Here is a 24,647-nt window from a genome sequence, read left to right as displayed (position 1 = left end):
TCTGCTGGTATGATACTTTGTGTAAATCTGGTTTTAAAGTTAGTTAAAGAAAGTTGGTTGGGAACCAAACCAGAGGTCTGTCTTAGTCGACAGGAAGTATTATGTGTCATCCTGCTTTCAATACAATGTCAATTATCAACAAGAAGATGGTAGAATTTTACAGTCTTCATATGACTTATAAGTTGCTGAATACTGAAGGCATTCCTGTGCTTTGGGGACTCTCATCTTAACATTTGGATATTGTCCAGGATTAATTCATGACTGCCCACCTCCCACCGCCTACAGTCTTCACCATGAATCGTTCTCCTGATACCTATTTGGATTGAAACGTTGTCCTCCAGTACAGGAGGTATAAACCCTGGAGTATTTTAGGTGCCATCAACTGAATACACTCCCCTTCAGTGGGGTGGGACCTGGCAGAAAGCGTCAAATCAATGTAGACTGCATTGATGTAGATGTTCAGCCATTTGTTAGGGATACTATACCTATGATTTATTGGACCTTTGCGCAAGGTAGACTGGTAAGTGAGTCCAAGCTGCAGTATTGATTTTGACTCTTAAATCCACTTCACTAAGGATTTCATCAAAGGGTAGAGGCAAGAAGTTCAAAGGTTATTCTTAAATTTGTGTCAATTAAGTGTTTTAATGACAGGAGCTTGGAGCTCAGGGTTACTCCAACTTGAAACTGTCTGAGATTCATATTATACAACTTAAGCAATTTTGTACTTAAGCACCTTACAACTGACCTCATCTGTTTTTATCAGACAGAACTTAATTTTGTAGCAAATGAAATTCAGTTCTGCAGCAGGGACCCAGTTATCACTGTAGGAGCAATTTCTTTCTCAGCTCTTTCCACCACTAGATATTATAGGTGCAGGTTATAATTTGTGTTAACAAGGGGGAAGCCTCTCCTTTCATTGCCACTTAAGTCTAATATCCTTCACCATCACGGGCATCAGTGACTCATGCAGGTTGAGGCCCCCTATGCCAAGGAATGGCATGGATAATTAATCTAATTTTAGAGCTGGCTCTAAGTGTTTGGCTGGCCAGATATTTCATTTTCACTCATCTTATTGCCGCAATAAAAGACAGCGCTTCCAAGAAAAACATAATACTGAGATGACTGATTCACATGATCCACAGAACTCTGGGTAAATTTACATCTAATTCACCTTTGTACCTATGAATTACAGCCTGTTTTGGTGTTCATCCAGAATTTGATGCATTCATGTAAACACTTCAGCTGTAATATACTGTCAGAGATAGAGAAGATGAGCTACCAAACATAAAATATATTCAATAGGTCAGTCACATATAAAACCTGGACATGCATGTGTTCTAACAAAATGTCCTCAGTTTTGGAAACCGGGACCAAAGTGCGACTACTGTATGTCATAATAAATCACAGTCTAGAAGGTTGATGAGTCTTAACATAAATAAGAACTTGGAAAATGATAAAAAACGATTTCAGTATGATAAAACATTAGATAATTTTATTTGTTGTTTTGCGATTCAATAATGTTTAATGTTATTTGATTACAGTTTTCAATAAAAATCTTGAAAATGTATGTTAAAAATCAAGACAGTTAACTTTAGTAATTGTTTAATTTAAGTTATGTAAGTACAGTACTTTCCTCCACATAGAACACAAAGAAACTAATAAATTTCACTCTGTTTTTGGTAAATCCAAGATGTCTGTCTGTCTGTCTGTGTCTATTTATCAACAGCAGGGTTGTAGCTTTGTTGGTTCTCTCTCCACGTACTCGAGATTTACTGTTACGTTAGCTGGTCACTCTAATACGCCTGTATTTATGAGTGTGTGGATGCACAGATCTTTGTCCTGTCTGTCTGTGTTTTACTGGGTGATGGATAGTCAGTCTTTCCTGAGTGTATCCTGCCTTTCTCCCAATAACTCTTGGAGACAGCCCCACCTGCAACCCTGCTAGGATGAGCTGGTGTAGACAACTAATGAATGGATTTGGTTTGCTGTGTATACATGAGACAGCTTTATGTTTTTATGACTAACTTCTCATTCTCATCTTCACGGTGTAATGTGGGTAACATGTTGAATATAATCTCATAATCTCATGGTAATCTTTGGGCTCTGCCATAATACAGCAGTTAATGCTTTTATAAGAGGACTCCTAAATTATTAAAGTGGTTTTTCATTACTTTTTGTGAGATTCTTGGGAATAGCTCATCATCCTCATATATTTCTCGATCAACTCTAACCTTCATGATTTGCACTGGTTGTGCCCTCTGTGAGCTAAAGCTCAGCATGGATAATTAATCTAATTTTAGCCCGGTTTTGTGTGTGTGTGTGTGTGTGTGTGTGTGTGTGTGCCTAAGAGAGAAATACTGGACAATGTTGTCACTTTCCCTACTGATGATGCCAGAGGGTACATTGGTTCAACACGCTGTTATCTTCCTCGCTGCCGTTATTTCTGCCTTTCCCTCCCTCATCTGTCGCTATTGTGTCCAACTTACACAAAGTAATTCTGGGCTTATCTTGTCTGTTTTCTTGCATCTGTGTTTTCTACTCAGGACCTGACACCAGTAATGCTCCTGATAATGAATTATTCTTACATTCAATTTATTTTCTCTGTTTCTTTCTCTTCTTGTCTCTCCAGCAGCAGAAGCGGTGCCGGTACGGAAAGATGGGGATCAGGTAAAATGCTTCTACCTTTACTTTCATGCCTCCGTTCTGCACAAATAAGTCTTCATTAAAATGTTTTGTTTTGTTTTTCAAAGCAGCTTTGACAAAATACAAAATAAATGGTTGTTGGTGTATTCATCTGTGGGAAAGTTGTTTATTCTCTGCTAGGGGTGAAAGAGAAGCATTTTTATCCACCCACAACTGTATCATAATGTTAAATTAAAGGTCCCTGCCTTGAAATGGTTGCCTGTATTTAAGCTTTGAAAACAGCAACAATACCAGCAAGAAAGAACTACCTTCATAGAATGAAGTGTGTGTTTATTTTCTATGTCAGTATGTGTCATCCCTGAATCTTTTGTGCACCAGAGGGTTGAGGACAAAGCTTACAACAAGCCTCCAGTGATAAAACACAAAACTCACCTGACACATTCAGTGTCTGCCCAACCTTCTTTTATATCTGACATTTTACATGAATACAGCTCACAGAACAAAACCATCCACTTCTGCTTAACTGTTTTGGTTACTAGATATCTGCTTAGACAGAAAAAAATGAGTAATGCCAATTTCTACACCTTTTTGTACTCATGCATTACCATCTCATTCCAACCTACTTATGTTTCGTAACCATAGCAATCCATTTCATACTCTCCCATCACAAATCCGTGTATATTACTTGATGGTTAAGTATTTTGATTTTAGAGATAGATAATCATAAAAGTTATGTAATTGTAAATTATTTTCTGAAGATTTTCTTATTGCTCCTTCCTTCTGTTTTTTTTTGTTGTTGTTGTTTCTCATTATTGTAAAATATAACAGATTATGATCTGTGATCAGAGAATCACTATGACTGATCTCCTTATGACGGATATGCTTTATTTGTCACCAAAGTGACCAAATTTCCTTACTTTCCTTAGATTCTAAGTTAAATTTTGAAAATCACTTTAAGTCATCTATTGTCAACGTAAAATAAAACTCCCTAATCAATGGATGAACTGACTCATTATCACATTCTGTTCCACTTTGCTAATAAGTATTAAAAAAACCCAGAGTGGGATTTGAACTGACAACCCACCAGTTACAGGGTGAATCCCTCCTGAACTGCTTTTGCCCCCAGCCTTTGTCAGTTACCCTTTTCTAACCTGTTAACCCTGTCCAGTTTTACACTATGGACAATTCTGAAGGAATAATTCCTCCAACTCTGAACAGACTACCTATTAACCCTCTCCAACAGCAGGAACTTAGAGTTAACATGATGGAAATGATGACATTCTGCATTATCTAATACATAGTCATCCATTTTTAGGTCAGTGCACGCAAACATGAGTCTAACTTACAAGCAGCCAACATGTTTTTTGCCCTATCAGTGAAATGTTCTCAGCAGGCTGAGCCAGTTTCCTGACCTCAATTCAAATGATTATTCATATTACTAGTGATGAATAGGCTGAAGGCAGAGTGGCCTGGAAGTGTGTCTGCTGTGTGAATCTGGCGCTGTCACTAGGGATGTCTGTAAGGCACAGCAGACTTCAGAAAGTCAGTAAAACATTAAATATATTGGAATGTCCTGGCATACGACAGGTTAAAGGCACGTGCAGTAAAGCCACAGTGGCCCCATTTCAGTCTGTTGCATGAGATTTCCCTTATTTCAATGTCAGTCTTCATATTGTTGACTTCCTAGGAAAGGAATCTCCAAAATATGATGAAATAGGAGAAATTCTGAAGATGATGGCATTTATTACCTATGACTTTCTCCAGAAAGTTTATTTATTTATTTATTTTTAGCTTGAAACCTTTTACTGATGACTCCTGCTGAGTCAGAGCCTTTTTTTGGCTAGAGTTTGCATGTTATCGACTTTCTCCCCAAAGTGTGCCACCAGGATTAATTAATGACTCCTAATTGGTACAGGTGTGAATGCTTGTCCGACTGCACATATGAGCAATGTGAGAAACTGGCAACTTATCTTGTAACTCCCACTTGATGTGAGCAAGGAAAAGCTCAGAATGCCTTGTGAAAATGCAGAAAGTAAATAATTGTTATGAAGACTATGGACCAAAGACCAAAGTAACAGTTCCAACATACAAGTTTTACTGAAATACCATGTTTTGCTGTGCAAATATATGTTGTTTCTGTCCACACATTACTCAATTATTGTTTGATGATTTTTTTCTTTTTTTTATTTATCAGAAAGCCATTATTTTTTTGGATGCAATGACTTCTTCTAGGACTGCTGCTCATGCTGGCAGCATGTAGAAGAAATGTATGCTTTAGTTCTAATTTTTTTTATCTTTTCTTGGTTGAGGCATTGTTTTTATTGGACAATTTTTCCCTCTGGCTTTGGATGCTGTGAGGTTGGAGGCATTTTTGTTATGTTTTGTTTTCACTTTTGGGCAGCTGTTAAAGTAGCCATTCCAGCTAAGTGTTGTTTTTTTTTCCATCTTAATAGCTCAAATAATACCTGTACCAACTAATACCAGATTTGATAAGGAAGAAGTTCGAATCATCTCTTGTATTGATCATAAAGAGTAACAACTTTTCTATGGCAAGCCTTCTAACGATGTGGCCAGAGAAAAAATTAAAAATAAGCATTAAAAGCAAAGTAGGTGGATTAGCAGTGTTTGTCAACAAAGATGGTGTCATCTAGGACATCTACTGTAAATAAATCATCACCATCCCAATCATTCTTTGAAGATCCTTGGTGAAATGAGTGACAACAACATTAAATTTCCCTTTGGGATAAATTAAGTGTTTTTGAATTGAACTGAGTACTATGTTGATCAACCCATCAATTATTTGAAAATACAGATGCTGTTATGATAAAATTATATTTCACCCTCTCTAATTTCCAAGAGTTGTATTAGTGGGGGCATAATAATAATCATCTGGTTTTAACCAAGGTTTAACTTCTTTTCAGTCTACCTCCAAATGTTGAAAGACACGACAATTTATTTTTGCAACAATAAAGCTTAAATGGGAAACTTGAGTGTGAAAAACTAAGGACACCATTGCTATTTCTATAGGATTTAAGAGGAAACGTGGCAGCAAGAGGCTGCTAATCAGAGTATGTGATTACCGTACATGATCATCAGTAAGTGCTATGACCTTTATGAAAGTTGGTAGGTTGTGGGTCTAGACTCGAAGTGTATGTTACCAAATTAGCAAGGAGAAAAGTTTTCAGCAATGTCCTTACAGAAACAATTCGGGAAAGGTAGAGTATTTAAGACAGCTGTCAATCTTTGCAGTAATTTACATTGGGCAAAAAAGGACAGTTCTTTATGCTCTAGGGTGAACGTTCATGTTTTTCTAAAGCCTATTTCCAAAGTGTACTCTTTTTGGACGTCACTCTCGAGCATCGTCCATGTTTGTTTTCCAATGCCTTACTTTACTTTACCCACCACTGAGCCGCTGAGTCAGTGCTGTTTATGAGGTAGCTGCTTCGATTTGTCTGGGTGGCTGCAGTCGTCTTTGAGAAAAGAAAGAAAAACATTTGCTTGATTAGATACACAGACAGTCCAAGTCAGCTCCTACAGTTAGCTATCAAAAAAGAGATCAATTAAAATTGACATTGAAAATAAAATATTTGGGATTTGAATTTTTTTTTTTATATTTTGCTTATTGTGATTAGGTCTATCGCAATAAGCAATAAATTAATAAATCAATTAATCACATGATCAATTATGTTAATAACTTCCATTCTGATGATTAATATTTTTTGAAGGGCAATTTTGAGACATTTTATTCCATTGTTTTGATTTTGTGTGGTTTTATTTCCATTTAATTTATCGTTTTAAGTTGTTGTGCTGTATATACTAAGTTTTGTTTTTACAAAATTAAAGTTTATTGGTCTTTGAGAGGGTAACTTTGCATTGTTATGCCATTATTAATATATTACTTGAAAATGGTCTCAAAACAACTATATCATTTATCGCAATAAGTACGTGAACAATATATTGTTTTGCAAAGTTTTTTATTGTGAGAGATCTAAGTGTGATTTGCATTGACATCCTGAATGACAGATTTCTTTTTATGTGATGATCAACTTCTATGATTCAACTAAAACCTTGCAGAATATTTTGGCTTCTCAGTGAAATAGATTCAAATTGTCAATAGATATGAACTATTTCTCTTATTTAATCTTGTTGTTTTCCTCTGGTGCCTCATTGAAATGAAACAGGCTTCATATTGTAATGTAGTACAGACATTTAGTGCAACAGTAATATAACTGTCCTGATGAAACACTGTTACAACTAAACAGCTCCCTTTCAAAAAGATAAAATGACAAAATCAAAGATTTTATGTCAGTGTTTTATTTCTAATAAGATTAGTTGTTAAATGGCCTAAATGTTTGCTGTGTTTACACTTTCTTAAATATTAAATTAAAGCTTTAGAGCAGCATTAGGACTTAGCTTAATACTGCTGAGTCTCTGAATGTGTCTGCGTGAGGAAATGTGAAAAAAGGAGAAGAGTAAGGCTTGATAACACTTGCCTCACCCTGCAGACACCCGTATTAATCAAACCTGCATGCTCTCCTGAGTGCATGACTGCTTTCTCGTGACTGGCTGTGCATGACTCGTTGAGAAGGTGTGTCTTTGTTGATAGCCTCTTACCAAAGCCACAGAGCTGCTCTCCCTTGGGCCCAGACTATTACTGGGCCATGTATCACTTCTCAGCTGTGCACTCTGGAGAGAGACGGAGGACTAGGAAGAGTAAGATACTGGGAGGGGAGCAAACAGAAACATTTATATCAGTGCTTTTCATGAATGACTGCTGCTTTTTCTGACAAATTGCTTTCAGAGTAAGGGATTCAATTCTAAAATGCATTCAGAGCTTTACAATGCCTTACAAGGTATTTCGACTCTGTACACTTTTACAACTTTTGTTACCTTACAACCACAAACTTTCCTTATTTTGGGGGGATGTTTTAGGTAGACCAGCACAAAGTAATGCATAATTGCAAAGTCAAAGGAGAAAGATGCATTTATTTTTACAGCTGCAAGTCTTTCGGAGTTTTTCTCCATCCTCTTTGTACATAAAGACAAAGTCTTGTCATTCTTCTTTGCAGAATGGCTCAAGCTCAGTTGGGCTCTCAACAAGATTTAGGATTTTAACTGGGCTACTACTCATTTTTGCAATTAATATGTTGTGTTCATGATGTGTAGTTTATATCCACACTTCATATTTTGCATGAAGATCAAAATGTAAAATTTTGATCTTGGCAGAGAACTTTGCACTGGATTTTATTTAGGGGTATCATATTGAAATTGATATACGTGACCCTTTTTAAATTGATACATGAAAAAAAGTATTTTATTTTTGTTTTCCACAATCATTTTGATTGTGGAAAATATACAATATTGTATAAAAATATAGTACTGGCTGTTAGACGACAAAATGTGAAAGAAAATAAAAAGATACAAATATGTTTACAAGTCACTGTGTGACTAATATTTTTAAACTTCTGAAATTACCTTTGATCAATGACTGAATGGTGGTTTCTGTCTCCTTCCTTCCATTTAAACCTCCTGAAATAATAGAACCGCTGAAACACTATACATGTTTAAACTGTTGCTTCACTGTTGGCATTCTAGTGGCTTCAGGAGCAGGAAAATAAAACCATTTGATCGAGTGCCATTTGTCTCGAGGACTGATCTGAAAGCAGCCTTCAAGTCGTTTACTTCCACAAACATTTCTCCTGTGTGTAATTTATAGAACTGCAGAGAGAAAAAGGCCAGCAGGTGTTGTGGGGATTTGACAGAGTGAAACGCAGGCGATCAGAGACATAATTCAGACCCTGACAAGGCTGAGGATCAAGTGTGGGCAAACAAAACACTAGAGACTGATAACATAAATTTAGTGCAAAAAGGCTCAAAGACATTATTATGTGAAAAATAGCAACATGATACAAATTGGAAACATAAAAAATAACAATTCAAGATCACCATCCTTACTGCCACCACTGTCGTTTTGTGTGTGCTTTGTTAGTAAAATAAAAGGATTAACCACTTTATTTTCTCTTTTACCTTGAAATGGATCATATTTTACATAATCCTATATTGATGATGACTTGTAACTTGAGTTTTATCCATTAGAATAATAAAGTACATATTTTAAAATATAAATCTGGATCAAATATTACATACATGTCTTAAATATTTAATTATGGTTTTGCAACCATAGCTATTTTCCATTAGAATAAACATTTTCACACATTTGTCTGGTCTGGATGGCCAAGATATTTGCATTAGATACTATTAAAAATCTGTTTATCACAATAATGAGATTTGCTCGCAAAAGCTTCACATATCCTCATCACCTGTGCAAGGGCCTGAGCTTAACTTATTTTAATTTAGATGCCTTGTAAGTCATGAGTTAAAGCATGATAGTGCCCTACTGGAGTCACATTGGCTATTAAATGCTTAGAGGAAACTTGAAAGGCAGTATGAGTAACATCAGATGGTGGTTCATGTGATTCTACTGAAAATCCAATTAATTGTGAATGTTTTGACCAAGAATAAATTCACAATAAAATGACACAAAGGTGAGGAGAGACTTACATTTTTTTCTGTATGTTGCTTTAGTTCATCAGAAAATTCTAAGATCTTCTTCATCGGTTTAGTGTGTTTACATTTCTTTTTTGAACTAGATCTAAAAATAAAAAGTTTAATACTTAAAGCTTTTTAAATGCCCAGTATGCATAAGTAGACAGCTACCATACTTTGGCATCCCACTGGCAACCTTCATGAGGTGCAAGAAAGTCAGAAACGACCAAATACCCAGAGCTGAACAATAAGAGCATATTCTGTGCCAACGACACCTGTGCCAGCATTTAGTCTACAGCAGGGGTGTCAAACTCATTTTCATTTTGGACCATATCAAGATCATCAAGGTCATATCAGTCTCTTTGGGCGCAAATACCACAACATCCACATTGAATTTAAGCATGTCATTCAGAGATGTACTGGCTGGTGTGTTTTGTCTTTCTTGCATAATCCAAGTGTGGGCACAAGGTCACAGGCTGAAGGCTGGACAGTCTCCTCTCAGATTTTCTGATAGAAAGCAGAATTCAGCCTCCACCATTTATAGAAAGTTGTCCAGGTCTTTTAACTGCAAAACAGCCTCACATCTTTCAAAAAGGTTGATTTGTTGTTTCATCAGTCTACAGAAAATGTTCCCAAAAGACTTGGGTATCAGGAAGCTATTTTTCTGGAGAATGTTTTTCTGGGTATTCTAGTTGTTCTTTTGGTCAGCAGTTTTTGCCCCGTCTTATTTTTATTGTTGTATGATGGAAACAGGGACAAGTGAGTCCTGCAGTGCTCTTACTGTGGTTAACCGGAGTCCCAAATGAACAGTGTAACGTTGTGATTACATGGTGAGCTGAAAAAATAATTTACTGGGAGGGTGGAAATGTTGTTGAATTTGAATGAAAGCAAGTTTTACCCACAGAGGCTTCTTTTTCCCTCATTGACTTAAGAAAAAACACTGTTAGCATTGCTGCAAGGTGAAGTTCGACTGTTATTTACTTGAGGGAGTCTGTGTGAAGAATGTACTTACACACATTTACAAAGCAGTCATGACACAGGACTTACTCTAATAGCTTAACACTGTGTTGAGTCAGATGTCCTTGTTGTGGGTAAAGACTATTGAATTCAGATATTTCCTTATGATTAGAAATCATGGTTGAAACCTCTCCCTTCCTCTCACATACTTGTTAATTTCTTCAACCACAAAAACAGCACACTGACCTTGAACTGTGTGGGATTTGAATTATCAGAATAATTTCAAGGCTTATGGCTGCAGTTTTCTGGTCCATAGCCTGGAAAGGCAATAATTTATCGTCAGAAGTTAACAGGGTAATTGATTATCACCAAGGACACTTTGACTACTAGACCAACATCAGAGATTTTAGGAATTCAAGGCTCATTCTGCTGCCTGTGGGACTTTTAATATTAAAGTCTAATATAAAGCAGACGTCTAGTGGGGATGTGATGACTCTAGTTCAGACAGAAGTTACTGGATGGATTGCCACGAAATGTGCTTCTGACATTTATGGATCTCAGACAATGAACTGCACTGACAGTTTTGATTTTTTGAGAGGATAACAGAATTGATAATTGATGAATTTCTGCCTGGATTGTCTAACAGATTAATGATCCTTTGGAAGAAGCATAAAAACCTTCTCTTAATTATTAAATCAATCAGTTTTTAACAGTGTATCTTTATTTTAATGCCACAGTGTAACACAACCATCATAAAAAATGACTTTAATGTTTACTGTGTTTATAGTGATAAACTATTCCCCACATCTTTCCGAGATCCCATTAGTACACATGTGATTGTGAGGAACAAACCCCCACAGAGGTGACTTATGGCAGCTATTAGGCTTTGTTAAATCTCTTTCTATCTCAGGGGATGCTTTTTGTTAGAGATGGATTAATTCTTTTTCCTCATTGACTCACTATGAAAAACAAACATCTCTGACATGAATTTTACATCGAAGCGTCACGGAAAGCAAAGGGAGCCTGCAGAAAGACAATTAATTCTGGGTTCCTCATTTCACTTGTCCTTGGATTCATTTTTGCCAAACATGCTCAGACTATGAGACCAGATAAAAATGTTAATCAGGGGAGCATGGCCTTAAAACAAGTTGAACCCAGTTTGACAATTATGCATGGCGGATATGAGGAGCTAGGGTGTCTTTGCCAAGCAGCTGCTGAGGAAAATCTTAAGATTTACAGAAACAAAAATGAGTTTCTCGATGGAGTTTAATCACTACAAGACAAAGTGGTCTCCAGAGGAAGGGGTCTAGTCCAAAACTTTAACTTTAGTTGCAGGTAAGGGATTGCTTTGGAAAGTAAAAACAACTAAAATCGAAATTTTTATATCAATGTGGTAAAAAGCTGTGTTAGCACCTTTGACCTGAAGCCATAAATAGTTTGAAATAAAGTTAAGGATATTTTACATTCTATTTGTCATATAGTTGATGATTTGCAGCCCTGAATGGACAAAATCTGTTAGTGAACCGGCCGTACCATTGGAGAAGCTCCTCAGTGCAAAGTAAAAGGATCAGAAGATTAAGACTAAGAGTATAAAAACAAGTCAGTTTTTGCTGCATCTGCTGAAATCCTCTAGTTTTTAACGTTCACAGGTTAAGGTGTTAGTCCTCTGTGCTTGTGCTGAATGCAAAGTGCTATAAAGTGATGACAGCTTGTGGATTTCTGTAAGTGTGTGTGTGTGTTCTTACTTTACATGTACTTGTGTGTAAATGTGGACAGAAAACAAATGGTTTCCATGTCGGGCCACACATCACATTTGCTGTTGCCCCTGGTGATGCAGTTACCAATCAGTGGTCTCCATTGGTTACCTTAACATTGTGGCCGGTGTGGAGAAAAAGAGAGATGGAGCAACATGGAAACACAGCACCTTACATCATTACACATTTTTCTGTCACTCCTGCTATTCTGCAAGATGCTTTTCCAACTATTGGGCTGTGACAAAGCATTTCTTCTGTTCTTGCCTTTTGTTACACTAATAAGTGTGAGCTCATTAGATTTTAATGTGACAAAAAATCTAAATAAATACAAAATGCAATTTTCATAGATTGATATATTTATAACCGGGAAAAGCTATCCAAACCAATCTTTCCCTGAGTGAAAAAGTTATGTCACCCAAACTTATTCCTAGCCTTTTGCAGGCCATACCGCAACATTTCAATTGGATTAAGATCCAATCTTCATTTTGTTCTCATTCTTTTGCAACTATTCAGTGGTGCACCATTGCTGCACCTTTGAGCTTAAGGTCACAAGCCAATTACCAGCCATTCTCCTTCAGGATTTTCTGGTTGACAGCAGAATTCATGATTCCATCAACTAAGCCCTGAAGCGGCAAAACAGGCATTGGCTATCACTATCACTATAATAGTTTACTGCTGATTTATTTTCCTTTTCATTGAAATTCTGTTAGTTTTTAGAAACTGGACTCATATTTTCCGAAAAGGTAAATAGTTTGTTTTATCAATCCACAGGATACTTTCTCTTAAGTCTTTGTGGTGCCCAAAAATGTTTGCTATTTTTTGGTTGACGTTAAACTGGGCTTTTTATGTTTTTGATGAGAGGAGGTTTTTGCCTTGGAACTCTTCCATTGATGTAATTTTTTGTCCAGTGTATTTCTTATTGCTGAATAATGAACATTAGTTGAAGTGAGCTCTTTGTTGATTCCGATGCTGTTTTTGGTTCTTTTATGGTCTTATGGAAGAGGCGCTGATTCACTCTTGGAGTAATTTTCTTACACTGTTCCACATTTTTTCCATTTGCTGATAATGGACTTTCAATAAATTTGAAATGGCTTTGTAAACCATTCTAGGCTAATGGATGTTGATGACTTAGCTTCTAGTCATTTTTTATTGTTTTTTTTAGCATGAACATGCTTATTGAGCTCCATTAAATGACTTCATGCAGGTTCTGTTTAGATATGTTTTTTAATTCTACAGGCTTGGCAGTATTCAAGCTTGTTCAATGAGCAGCATAACTTGTTAAACAAGTTTGCTAAACCAGTTTATTCATGGACTAACAAAGGGGGTGATTTGTTTTTTAAATCCTTGACAATAATTGAACCAAAGATGTACGTGACTATTGAAGGCTGGCCGTGTGTTTGGATCCAACAGAGAAACTACTTTTACTTTAATTGATGAAAAGGTTTCTGCTAATACTGATTGAGAGGCCACAGAAGAAACAATTCATAATGTGGTGCATGTGGTGAGATGTCATAAAATTATTCTGCATATTGCTTTATAATTTAAAACCCTGGCATAATTTTAAAAACATTCCATATTCAAGGTTCTTCAAGCATTATTCAAGCTTAGCATGTGAAAAATAGGTTTTTTACATTAATGCATTTGTTGCAAAGCACAAAAATAAAATGCCAATTTAATATTTTAAAAATACCTTCATATTCTATTCAGACTGCTGTAATTCCAAACAAAATTAATTTGTAAAATTCACTTTCCCTCTTTTAAAATCTTTGTCTTCCCTCCTTTGCTCATTGCACTTACGTTCTCCTTGTACTTTTCTCCTTCCTGTCCTTCATCCCCTCTTTCCTAGCATGGCCGTACCGAGTTTTCCTGGGAAGGAATCAATGTAAGTCTCCTAGTATAAATCTTCCCCCCCTTTTTTTTTAAAATCTCCTGTCATTTTGCCCTCCACCTCTCACCAACTACCTGAGTTTGAGCTGTACGAACATAAGTCGACAGCCTGCTTGTTTATCCGTCCACTCCTTCTTGCCACTCTTTCTCTCCGTCTTATCTCCCTTTGCCACCACCCCTCTCTTATCCCTGTTTCTTTCGTTTTCCACCTGTAAATTCTCAGTCATCCAGCTCCCTTTTAGTCCTCTACTAATCTACTATGCTGAAAGCAATATATACTTCCCATATGTACAGAATCACAGATAACGGGCTGTAATAGGCTTATCTCATCCACAGTGGAGTCCCAGTTTCACTGAAAGCAGAGCAGGATAAAATGCACCTTTAAGCAATTGTTTGTGTATCTTCAGCAGTATTTATGTCCACCTGTAAATTTGTTCTGTCTCAAAGCTACATGGAGGCAAATTATATTTCAGTGATGTAACCAAACCTTGTCATGTTATTCTTGAAAACTTGAAAAATAGAAAACACATTTGACATACATAAACCTGCACAGACATTAGTAACAACAACATTTATCCTATGAGGAGAGGAACAATTTGATTGTAAAGTTAAGGAGGAATGAGAAACCAGAATTTGTTTGGAATGTTTAAACCATTTGGTGCAATATATTACAATAAAGCACTTAAGATTTTTATAAAAAATGTTTTACAAGTGAATTCTCAATATCAGCTGCTTGGTAAAGTGAAGAGAGGGAGCAACAAAACATACAATATTAATACTTATAAATTATTTTATAATGCATTTATAAAAAGAAATGTCACCACAACAGTAACTCAGTCTAGTCAATGCCAAATGTTTTGAGTTGAATGTCAGATTATCCATGTAGTAAAGAGATGATCAAATGAGATGTTACATACATAACAATATGCACCAGATATTTACAGTACATACGCTTTATCAAAGGATTTTTTCTTCTAAATGTCTGATATTAAATAAATAAGAAAAAAGAGAGTTCTTTTTCAAATTCAGGAGTTTGCTTATATTTACTTAATATTTGATAGATTTACCTTTTGATTTGTATGACCTGGGTCAAATGTTTTGGGTCATCTTAAAGCTTTCAATTGGACTGAGATCGGAGCTTTGTTATGGATGACCACTCCAGTTTGTAGCTAATTTAGTGGTATGCTTTGTGTCGTTGTCCACTTGGAGGACACAGTGGAGATGATCTTTTCTGTTGCCCGCCTTTTCCCTTCAAATGTAAGGATGGTCTCTATAATCAAACATCTTAACCTTAGAAATGGAAAATGTTGTATTCTGTTCATTAGATTTGTGAAACAATTATTTATTCAGGCTCAATTTTTAAAGCATGTTATCAAACAGTTGGCAGCCCAGTCCTGTTAGCCAGAACCGCGATAAATGGGAACTATAGTAAATGGCCAGTACATTGATGGTTAATAAAAGCTTCAAGATAAACACAAAAAGAGCACTAAACTATGAATGAAAAGTAGCTAAAAATTGTAGCCATACCAAATGAATGCAAGTCTTGCAGTTAAGTAAGTCGATTAGATCAGAAGATAATGTCTTTCGTCTGATTCTTCTTTTATTCAGTCATCCTGCTGTAGATTTGCTGCTGTGTTGTGAAAGATCAAGAGGCTGGCTCACTGTGCAGATGCAAAGCTGAATCTCAGACTAAGTTAGTCAGTCAGGTGATGTAAAACATGTGATTGAAGAATATAGCAGTATACATATACTGTAAGTCAATGCTAGATTTAAAGACTACAGGGTTGCAAGGTGACTGCCGAACAAACCCAATCATCAGTTCTTTTTCACAGTCCTTAACGATTGAAAATGTTTACGGTAAATAAGAGACTTTTTTCTTGTGATATTTACAGATAAGCAAAAGTTGGCAATTTCTTTCATAGCCATTATCTTTTAATGTTCTGACAATAATACAAGTATTTCTTTTTTAATTTATGTAAGCAAAACACTTATTGGGATTTTTTCTTCTGGAAACACTGGCTTACACTAGTTACTGGGAAGCAATCATCGAACCAAAAACCATTTCTGGTATGATAAACTGTTGCAGATTCTTTTCAGAAATCAGTATTGACATTTTGTTAGTATGCTCATCCTCAGGGGTAGTAAAGTATCGAAATATGTGTTTTTATAGAAATGTTTAAAGAAAAAATATGTCACTACATTATGTTTAAAGATTACATCTTTTAGCAGCTAGGAAGAAAACAGTGACTTTGGCTTTCAGAAATAATGAACGAGATTAATCAATCTACCATAGCCAGAATTGTAATCGTTTACTTCTCTAATTTCTGTTTTTTAGTAAGTTTAGTTACAATTAACAGGTAGAATGTGTCATGTTTTATTAGTCACATTGACTTTTTTAATATTTTTATCTCATATTTTATCAACAATCTCCACATTTTTCTTCCAAAACGACATTTTTATTTGAGTTAAGTAACATTCAGTTTCATAGGCAACTTAACAGGTTTTGTTTTACTCTGAAATTTCAGTTGGTTACAATATCTGGTTCTACCCCGAAGAAGATCCATGGAAAAACAAGATCTAATGATACAAGATTTTATTATAAGTAAAGATGCAATGATCAGAATTTTGTGGTTAATTCTGGTCTAGTTTTGTATGTCGTTAGTTTACCTGATGAATTTTGCCAACATTTCCAAATCTAGTATGTGTCATGAAAGAGAAGGCTTGAAAACTCGAAGGGCAAAATAAAACAACTTTGCTGTGTTACCTTTGGCCTTCCTGTTATCTAGTTTAGATCCTGCTCTCTTTTCCTGTCTGACAAGCTGATTGAAATAGAGAAAGTTGTTGATAAGAAAATATATTTGTTTTCTTTTTAAAATCTTCTTACTTCTTTGTGCATTTGCTGACTTTATTTTTAAATACCTCACTGAAAACTATACCTGATGATGCTTATGTATGGTGGTACGGTGCATTTAATAATAATAATTTTTTTTTTTTTTTAAAACATGAGATTTTTGAGTTTCCAAACATTCAGGCTTAAAACTGGCTGGATCCAATCACCAGTCAATTCAGTCAATGTTGCTGTGAATTTCTCCGTATCGTCCAAACATTTCCTGCTAAACTGTTATTTCCCTATTTAGCATCTTTTAACTACTAACACCTCTTTAATAATATTCTATGCAGAGAATTCTTCTTCAATTGGGGTTGATGCACTTTAAATACACAGTGTGTTCACTCAAACCTTTGCTGTATCACTTTTACATCGTCAGTGCTCCTTTAGCTATCATATGATTTTCTTCTTAAATCAAAGATGATAGTATTCAACTTACAATGTGCTAAAATAATTAACCCTCCTTTCTTATTCTTTTTCCAGTAACCTCTCTCCTCTGTTATTTCATCTCCTTCAAACAGTTCTCTGAATCTTCAATCACCTGGTCTTTTCATCCCAATTTCTTTTTAAATCCTCTCTCTTATTCATCTTCCCTGTCTATTCTTATTCCGTCATTTTCCATGTCACATTGATTTTCCATCTCCTTATTTTATCACTGACATCTTTCACTACTCCTCACACTTTATCCCCCATTTTCACATCTTTGCTCACTAACATTTGAATTCAACCATACTTTACTCCTCCCTTCTTTCTTTAGTTGTCTATGGAGGATACTACTTCTATTCTGCCTCGACTCAAGAGGAAGTCCGCCAACGCCTACGGGATTGGTGCCCTGGCTAAGTCCTCTCTGACAGGTGTGTCAGGTGTGTGTCTGTGCTAGTAGGTGGTAAAACAGCCCCCATGTTGCCTCCACATGCTCCACAGTGGGTCAAGGGTGAAGTTGTTGTTGACTGATAAGGTCTGAGCTTTCATTTGTGTAAAAGATTATTCTTGTTTCTTGGTGTGTTACTCAAATGGTTATTGGTTTCTACCGTTAAATAATCATCTAACGATCTGATTTAACTGTAATCATTGATCAACATCACTGTGCTACTAGTTAGAATATGTATTATTCAAATTATTTAATGTTTATTTAGCACAATCTTACAATAAATCCTTGTTGTAGTTAGACTGTAATAAACTCTAATTAAATATGTCAGTAAATTTATTCCAAACAAATAAACCTCATCTAATCTCAATTTAATTTCAATTATTTGCTTGCAATTACACATGCGTGGAATGCTGATCGATGCATTGTCTTGGTTAATTAATAAAGTTACTTTTTGCTAAAAAGGTAATGAGAAAAATTTATACCATCACAAAAGAGGGAGAGTCAGAAAAGCAAAAAAAGAGAGAAAAAGACAAAGCACAGAGGATATGGAAATTTAGCTGTAAATCTAGACCATAATTATGTTTCAACAATTAAATTCAGCACTTTGTTTCTTATGGCTTCATCAACATTTTTCGATTCTTGACTTGATGAAGATCTAAGTATGATTAAAATGTTGTTAAAAATATAACAATCAAGCCAGTGCCTTCCATTAACATATTTTTGGAAACATTTGCAGTCCTGCATCTTCAAATGCATGATGTCACTACTTTCCCTTCATACCAAAAACAGCACCAAGACCACTGAACATAAGTTGTGTCTTTTTAGCTATAAGACCGTCCACCATTTGCAACATAATGCTGTAAAGAGTTAATGCAATACCACAGGTAAGGATGCAAAACATAATTTCACAGAAAGTGTTTGCTTTTCTTCATGTTTCTTTCTTTGGCAGTAATAATTAACTGGTTTTGAATTAAGTTATTATTTTATTGGGAATTTGGGAATTCACAGTCCCTATTTTACATAATTCTCATTGTGTTATGTTTATTTGAAAGAACTTTGTGGGAGGCTAGCACTAAAACTTTGCTACTTAATGGGACATATCAAGAAAACATTTTCAACAAGTCTGCTCAATTTTAAATTTAAGTAATATTTTGGAGGGTTTGAGACATTTTATGTTTTTACTGAACTAAAAACAAAGTGTTTTACAAAAGAAAAACATATAAAGGACACATATAAGCTGTAATCAGTTCATATAGGTTTATCATACCCAAAATCAACCTTAATGTCAGAAAGTATTTTTTTAGAGTGCTTGGTAGACCAAATAACCATCTGACACACACAAAGAAAGCACATAAATGATCTCTTAACCTTAGCAACAAATGTCAGATTTTGTAAATCCAGCCTTGCTTCAACAGACGACTTCATTCTTGACCAGGAGGAGGAAAAGGAGCTTGGAACCAACATGACCGCCCCTGTGGGTGCCCCTTCCTATATCACTTCCTACTTTTCTCCTCTCTCTCATTGATATCAACAGCTGACGTCAATGACACATGTCAGAGTCATTGACGGAAATCCAATCAGGTCTTTGATTTCAAAGAAACTAAAGTAAGTGATATAACTTACTTTAACTGCCTACTGAAGCATCACCACAGGCGTGTTGGGGAATGTAGTGTACTGTAATGTGGCAGTGCTGGTGCTGGTGTTAAATATTTGTGAAGTCGCTGCAGTGTTGTGACTACCAGTGGTTGGTTCTTCTTCTGTCACGTCTCTTGTGCTCTTTGCGTCTGACTGTAGTGCTCTGTGCTTGGCATTGTGTAGCATCTTAAAGTGTTTGTAACAAAAGAAAAGTGTTATGTCTAGTGTATTTAAAAGAAATGTGTTGGATTTGCTTAACAGTACATAGAATCATTTGAATTGCCAAGACCCCAACACCCTCCCTCATCCTTCATCCCCATTTACTCCACTCCTATTTCCATCCCCAATTAGGCTCCGCAGTAAGACTTTGATTTTCAAATGAAATTGGCTCTTTTTGTCTTTGGGGACAATTGTGTCTATTTATAGCTCAGCCTGAAACTTGCCCCGTGGACCTGGGGAGTCATTTCCAAAGCTTTGTCTCTGTTTATTCATGCCTGCTTGATTTTAAATTACTTTTTTCTATCAATCAGCCATTCTGTACCCATTTGACTTAGAGAATATGCCGCTAGTTTGAATCCAGTATTTGCATCTTAATTGGACAAAGATTTCAGAAGGAGACATTATTCTCCTTAAGAAAGCAAAATATGGACCTAAAATTTGATAACAATATTTTCTGGGGGTTTGTTGGAATTCAGAAATGTTGGAGCTGCACCAGGATTATCAAATAGGCTTCTCCTTAGGTCAAGTTACATTAAGGATAGTTACTATTCAGGTTATACATGGTTATATTTTATGTCAATCAGTGAACAGTGCACAATTTTTAAAAAACTGAAAGTCTATCTCATATTAAAATGTTAGTAATTTTTGTGTTTCCACTGACAAAAGCAAGTATATGAATTCAGCAAATGCAATTGGTGTTCATCTTAATGCAGAAAAACGGATTTTAAACAAGTTCAACTCAGTTAAATTTATTTTGATTAAATTTATCTAGATGTAACTAAATTAATTTAGTTTAATTTAGTTTGACTGACTCAAATGAGTCTACATTAAAACTTCAAACTTTATAAAAAAAAAACAAATCCAGAAAGCTTAATATCAGTTGTCCAATTTATTAACATTTTAATAATTTTGTTAAAAAAGTGAGATTCATAAAGAAATCCCATAAAAAGAATCTTAGATAATGTGTATCCATTTCATCCTGAGAAAGCACAAGATGGCAGAGGACAGGAATGGCTCTCTTTAAAAAAGGAGAAGCCTCCACAACATCCAGGCTTTTATAAGCGGCCATATGCATTGACAGAATTGAGTTTGCTAGTATGTTGTTGGTCAAGTTGCAGTATTACTCAAGCAATTCTCCATGTGACAGTTGCAGTGGCAGTGCATTTGAACAGGGCATTCAAGTCACAGCTGCTCCTGCCTTTTACTGAGCTGTTTTAACTTTTGTTGGCATTAAAAGGAAATGAATTAAGTTAATCTACTTTTTTTAAAAACGAGGTGACTTACTGGTGCAGAGTGAGCGTATTTTTATTCTAAGCAAAGTAGGTGCTGGGTTTTACTGATCATCTCACACCTTGTCACTTGAGTTCATGCATTACAGTACATTTAATGCCTCACTGACATCTTCTGTCATAGTCTCTAGGATTAAAAAGATCCACTACATTACGGTTTCTCATCCTCATTCTACCTCCTCCCCGTGCCTCAGTTGGAGGTGTAGTTTTTGTTTTAGAGGGCCAGAAGATGTTTTGACAGTTTGTGTATGTGTGTGTGTGTGTGTGTGTCTGGTGTGTGTGTCTCTGTCTACGTGTGTCTGTTGCTGGCCTGCGACTCCTGCCACCCTCAAACTTGCTGTAGGTGTGACACGGTCAATGAAGGACAAAGTGACCAAGCCCACTGCCATGGCCCAGGGTCGGGTTGCCCACATGATCGAGTGGCAGAGCTGGGGCAAACCGTCGGCGGGGCCGTGCGGGGGCGCAGGGCGTGGAAACCTGCAGCGGGAAAAGGAGAGGAGGATGGAAAACGATGCTTACAGCGACCTCAGTGATGGCGAGAAGGAGGCTCGCTTTGCAGCAGGTAAACACCTTGACTTTTATTTATACAATACAATGTTTAGGCTTACATTTACTTGTTTTCAACAAATCTTGATTTCCCATTTGGAGTAAACACTCCCCTCTATATTCTCCTTCACTGCTCTAAAAGCTGACTGGTTCTCCATGTTAATGACTGTTGTTACCTCTGTTGCTTTAATTATAAATTAACACCTGTATGCACTAGCAAAGCAGGGTCTGAGATTCTTATTACGCACTGCAGCCCTAAGATAAGGCATCATACTGTTGCATGTTACACTTTTTAACATCAGCCCTACTGCCTCTCAGCTTGTACTGATGGCTCTCTGTCCCCTCCTCAGGTATTATGCAGCAGTTTGCAATCTCTGAGGCGACTCTGTTTGGCTGGAACTCGATGGATGGAGACAGCATGGGAGCTGGCTCGAACCAGGGCAGCGTCGCTCACCTGAGCGAAGTCAACCAGGAGAGTATTACCAGCAGAGGTAAATGAGCTTTAAAACTCTGCGTGTTTCTTCTACCTAAGTGGTAATACCCAGTGATTTTTTTGGCAATAAATTCATGATGTTTGCAAAATGTGCCGTTTCAAAAACCTCTTGAATGTAATGCCACACCTAGCAACCCTAGCAGACCTGCAAGTTTGGTCTGCTGGTTTCTCCACTGTATGCACTGTACAATGGCTGCTGGAAAAGAAAAGTGTTTTGTAGTTGGCTAATCATCCAGAAATCACTTGCTGCATTCTTGTTGGTTGTACAAGAGGCTCCACTTCTGCTTTTTAAAGATGTATGGTTGTGTAATTGCTCATCTGTTTATAGTAATTTTCACATGTGAGTGTAATGTTGACAAATTGTTTCTTCATGCAAAACGTTAAATATAATAATCAGAAAATATCTTTAACATCAGTAGTTTTAGCCTTAATAGAAGCTATTGGAAATGCTAATGTGTGAAGAGAGAGTGTATTTAGTTAACAGGAGGATTCTTGGTCTAAAATGACAACAGGCTCATCAGTTGCTTTTAGTTTCCAAAGGCAGTCAGTTTGGAACTGTGTTCAAATGCAGCCTGTCTTAGAGTATAACATGATGAAGAGTCATTTGCTGCCTCTACCCATACAGCTGCTGACTGCATTGGAGCTCTTGGCCACAGGAACATTTCAGATGAAGTTCACAGGCAGTTTAAATCTTTGGCATTTAAGCCAGAGGCGAGCCATACCCTCTGTGTGGGAGGGAATTAACCATAGGCATACCTTTGTTAAGTTTTCATCTTGGCAGTTTAACAGATCAAGATTAAGGTTTAAATTGTAGCAGGAGTCGATTTGCCCTATCTAATTACAGCTGTCGACTGTGCACTGCTACAAATGCACCATCACAGTATGAATTTATTTAAGTTAACAGAAAAACCTGATGAGGTAACATTTGATGTGTAACTTTTTGTAAAGAGTTCTTGATTCATCACAATTTGCTTATTCCAGTGAACAGCATTTTTGGAAATAGAAACAGGTACTTTGTAAGATAGGTCATTTCCTGATAAGCAAATACATTTAATTATCCTAATACTATTATTACTGTTGAACATCAAGTCTGTGCTCCCCCAGATGTCTTTGTGACATTATTGCTACTAGCTTGACTTTTTGCTCATAATAATGCTTAAAATATGTTTGATGCTGTTATAAGTGAGTGAGTAAGAACTATGTACTTTGTTGCTGTCAAAAAATGCCAACATAAAGGTTTGATTGGGTCCATCTTTTTTCATTTCTACTATTTGCATATTTAGATGAAATTATGTCAAATTTCTCAATTAAAGTCTACATTTAGGAAATCCCTGCAAGTCTTTATACTTAAGGCTGCTAGAATCTAAGCACCAACATAACAGATTTTATGCTCCTACAGCGAGGAAAACAAAATAGTTTTAAATATCTCTTATTTAGTCATATGTCTTTGGTGTCATATTAAATTTCTGAATGTGTTAAAAACTAAAAAGGAGCCCCGTCAGTCACACTTTTAGCCAAAAGTCAAGTACTTTTGGAGGTCAGCCACATTGCTGCACATTTCTGGTTTTGACTCCTGCAGGGCACTTAGTCAGGAACTTCCAAATGACAAATCCGGATGACAGCCTGTCATTTCTGAAACATCAGATGGGGTTTAACATGTGCTGTGTGAGAGAACTGACTTACAAATATAAAGGACAATGCGAATGACATAAATAATTGAAGAGCATTCTTTATACGTGTTTTTGAAACTAAAAACTGATGGGCTTAAGTTAAAAGCCACTGCTGTGATTTAGCTCCATCCTAAGACATTAATAAAGTAGAAAAAAGTAGATGGTTTAGAAAACCCTACATAATATCAAAGAAACTATCGTTCCATAACTGCAGTAAAGGAGTTCTACGACAACTACAGCTGGTGCTAGCTATTCCAAAATAATCTGTAATGAATTTGCAACTCTAACCAGGACTTTTACGCCAAGTGCCACTGTGAAAGGAATACATTTCTTTTCTCACTGGTGTTTAGCAGTGTAGAACTTTGTCTAAGCCCTGCGGGACCTTGTAGGTTAGCACAAGGACTTAGCTCTGCAGCTTTGCTTTCATTAACGGCACCATATGGGGCTCTGCGAGGCTTCATTTAGCATAAAACAACAACACACGTGTACGGCACATAAACACAGCAACAATTACAACTTTATTGGACAGAGGAGATGGTTTTCCACAATGTCCACTTGTTTGATGTATAACACACATGTTTATAGGTCAATAACACTCCTATTAAAGTCAATGTGAGTAAATCTCTTCAATAAATGAAATTGCTTCTCCCCTTCTGAACAGTCTTTTTGTTTATACCTCACATCTCCATGTTTCTGTGCATCTTTGAACAGACCAGGTGCTCCATCACTCCTCTGCAGATGTCTGGCCTCACACCTACGTCTCACAGGGCCTGTACTGCCTGTCTTCCTCTGATGCTTGGGACCCAATCACCAGCCAGCCCTCGGGCGTGGTTTCACCTGCCGCAGGCTCCTACATCATGGCTGCCGGTAAGGATTAATTACCCTCTTAAAACCTTTTGTACTAAATTAGTCTCCAAGCGCATGTATGGTTGTGTGAGCACAAGATATTAGGCATTTTGTGGGTGTTGCAGGTGGTGGTAGTGGAGCAGGAGGTACCCCTGGAGATGGGTATGAGGGCACAGTTGGCAGTTACCTTCAGCAGCACCAGGCTCAACTTGCACTGCAGCAACAAAGTCAACTCCAGCATCTACAACAGCTTCATCACTACCAGCAGCAACAGTTCCTGCAGTACCAACAACAACAGGTATGCAGTGCACACTTTAGTAAGATGACTTACATTTCTTTAAAATGCAAGGGATCACAAAAGCAAATTCGTACACATAAGAAAATCCTGGAGTTATGGGTCAATT

At 36.6% G+C, this 24,647-nt stretch overlaps 1 protein-coding gene across 9 annotated transcripts in view; it reads left to right on the top strand.

The window, feature by feature from the left end:
* The window catches only part of LOC116731316 (uncharacterized), a 43,568-nt gene that overhangs the window by 16,028 nt on the left and 2,893 nt on the right, over positions 1–24,647 (top strand). The window contains exons 2-8 of one of the 9 annotated variants that reach the window (XM_032581034.1): positions 2,630–2,667; positions 13,747–13,782; positions 17,432–17,537; positions 21,032–21,250; positions 21,585–21,725; positions 24,109–24,264; positions 24,369–24,535. In XM_032581034.1, the coding sequence (XP_032436925.1) occupies positions 2,630–2,667; positions 13,747–13,782; positions 17,432–17,537; positions 21,032–21,250; positions 21,585–21,725; positions 24,109–24,264; positions 24,369–24,535 (863 nt within the window). Of the gene's footprint in view, positions 1–2,629; positions 2,668–13,746; positions 13,783–17,431; positions 17,538–19,130; positions 19,151–21,031; positions 21,251–21,584; positions 21,726–24,108; positions 24,265–24,368; positions 24,542–24,647 lie in introns of those variants that run through there. The other 8 variants (XM_032581033.1, XM_032581035.1, XM_032581032.1 and 5 more) reach the window with 8 other exon arrangements.

Source organism: Xiphophorus hellerii, chromosome 13 (genome assembly GCF_003331165.1).
Source record: "Xiphophorus hellerii strain 12219 chromosome 13, Xiphophorus_hellerii-4.1, whole genome shotgun sequence".
Classification (NCBI taxonomy): domain Eukaryota; kingdom Metazoa; phylum Chordata; class Actinopteri; order Cyprinodontiformes; family Poeciliidae; genus Xiphophorus; species Xiphophorus hellerii.
Note: the sequence above shows the minus strand (reverse complement) of the source record. Positions and strands in the feature narration are given on the sequence as shown.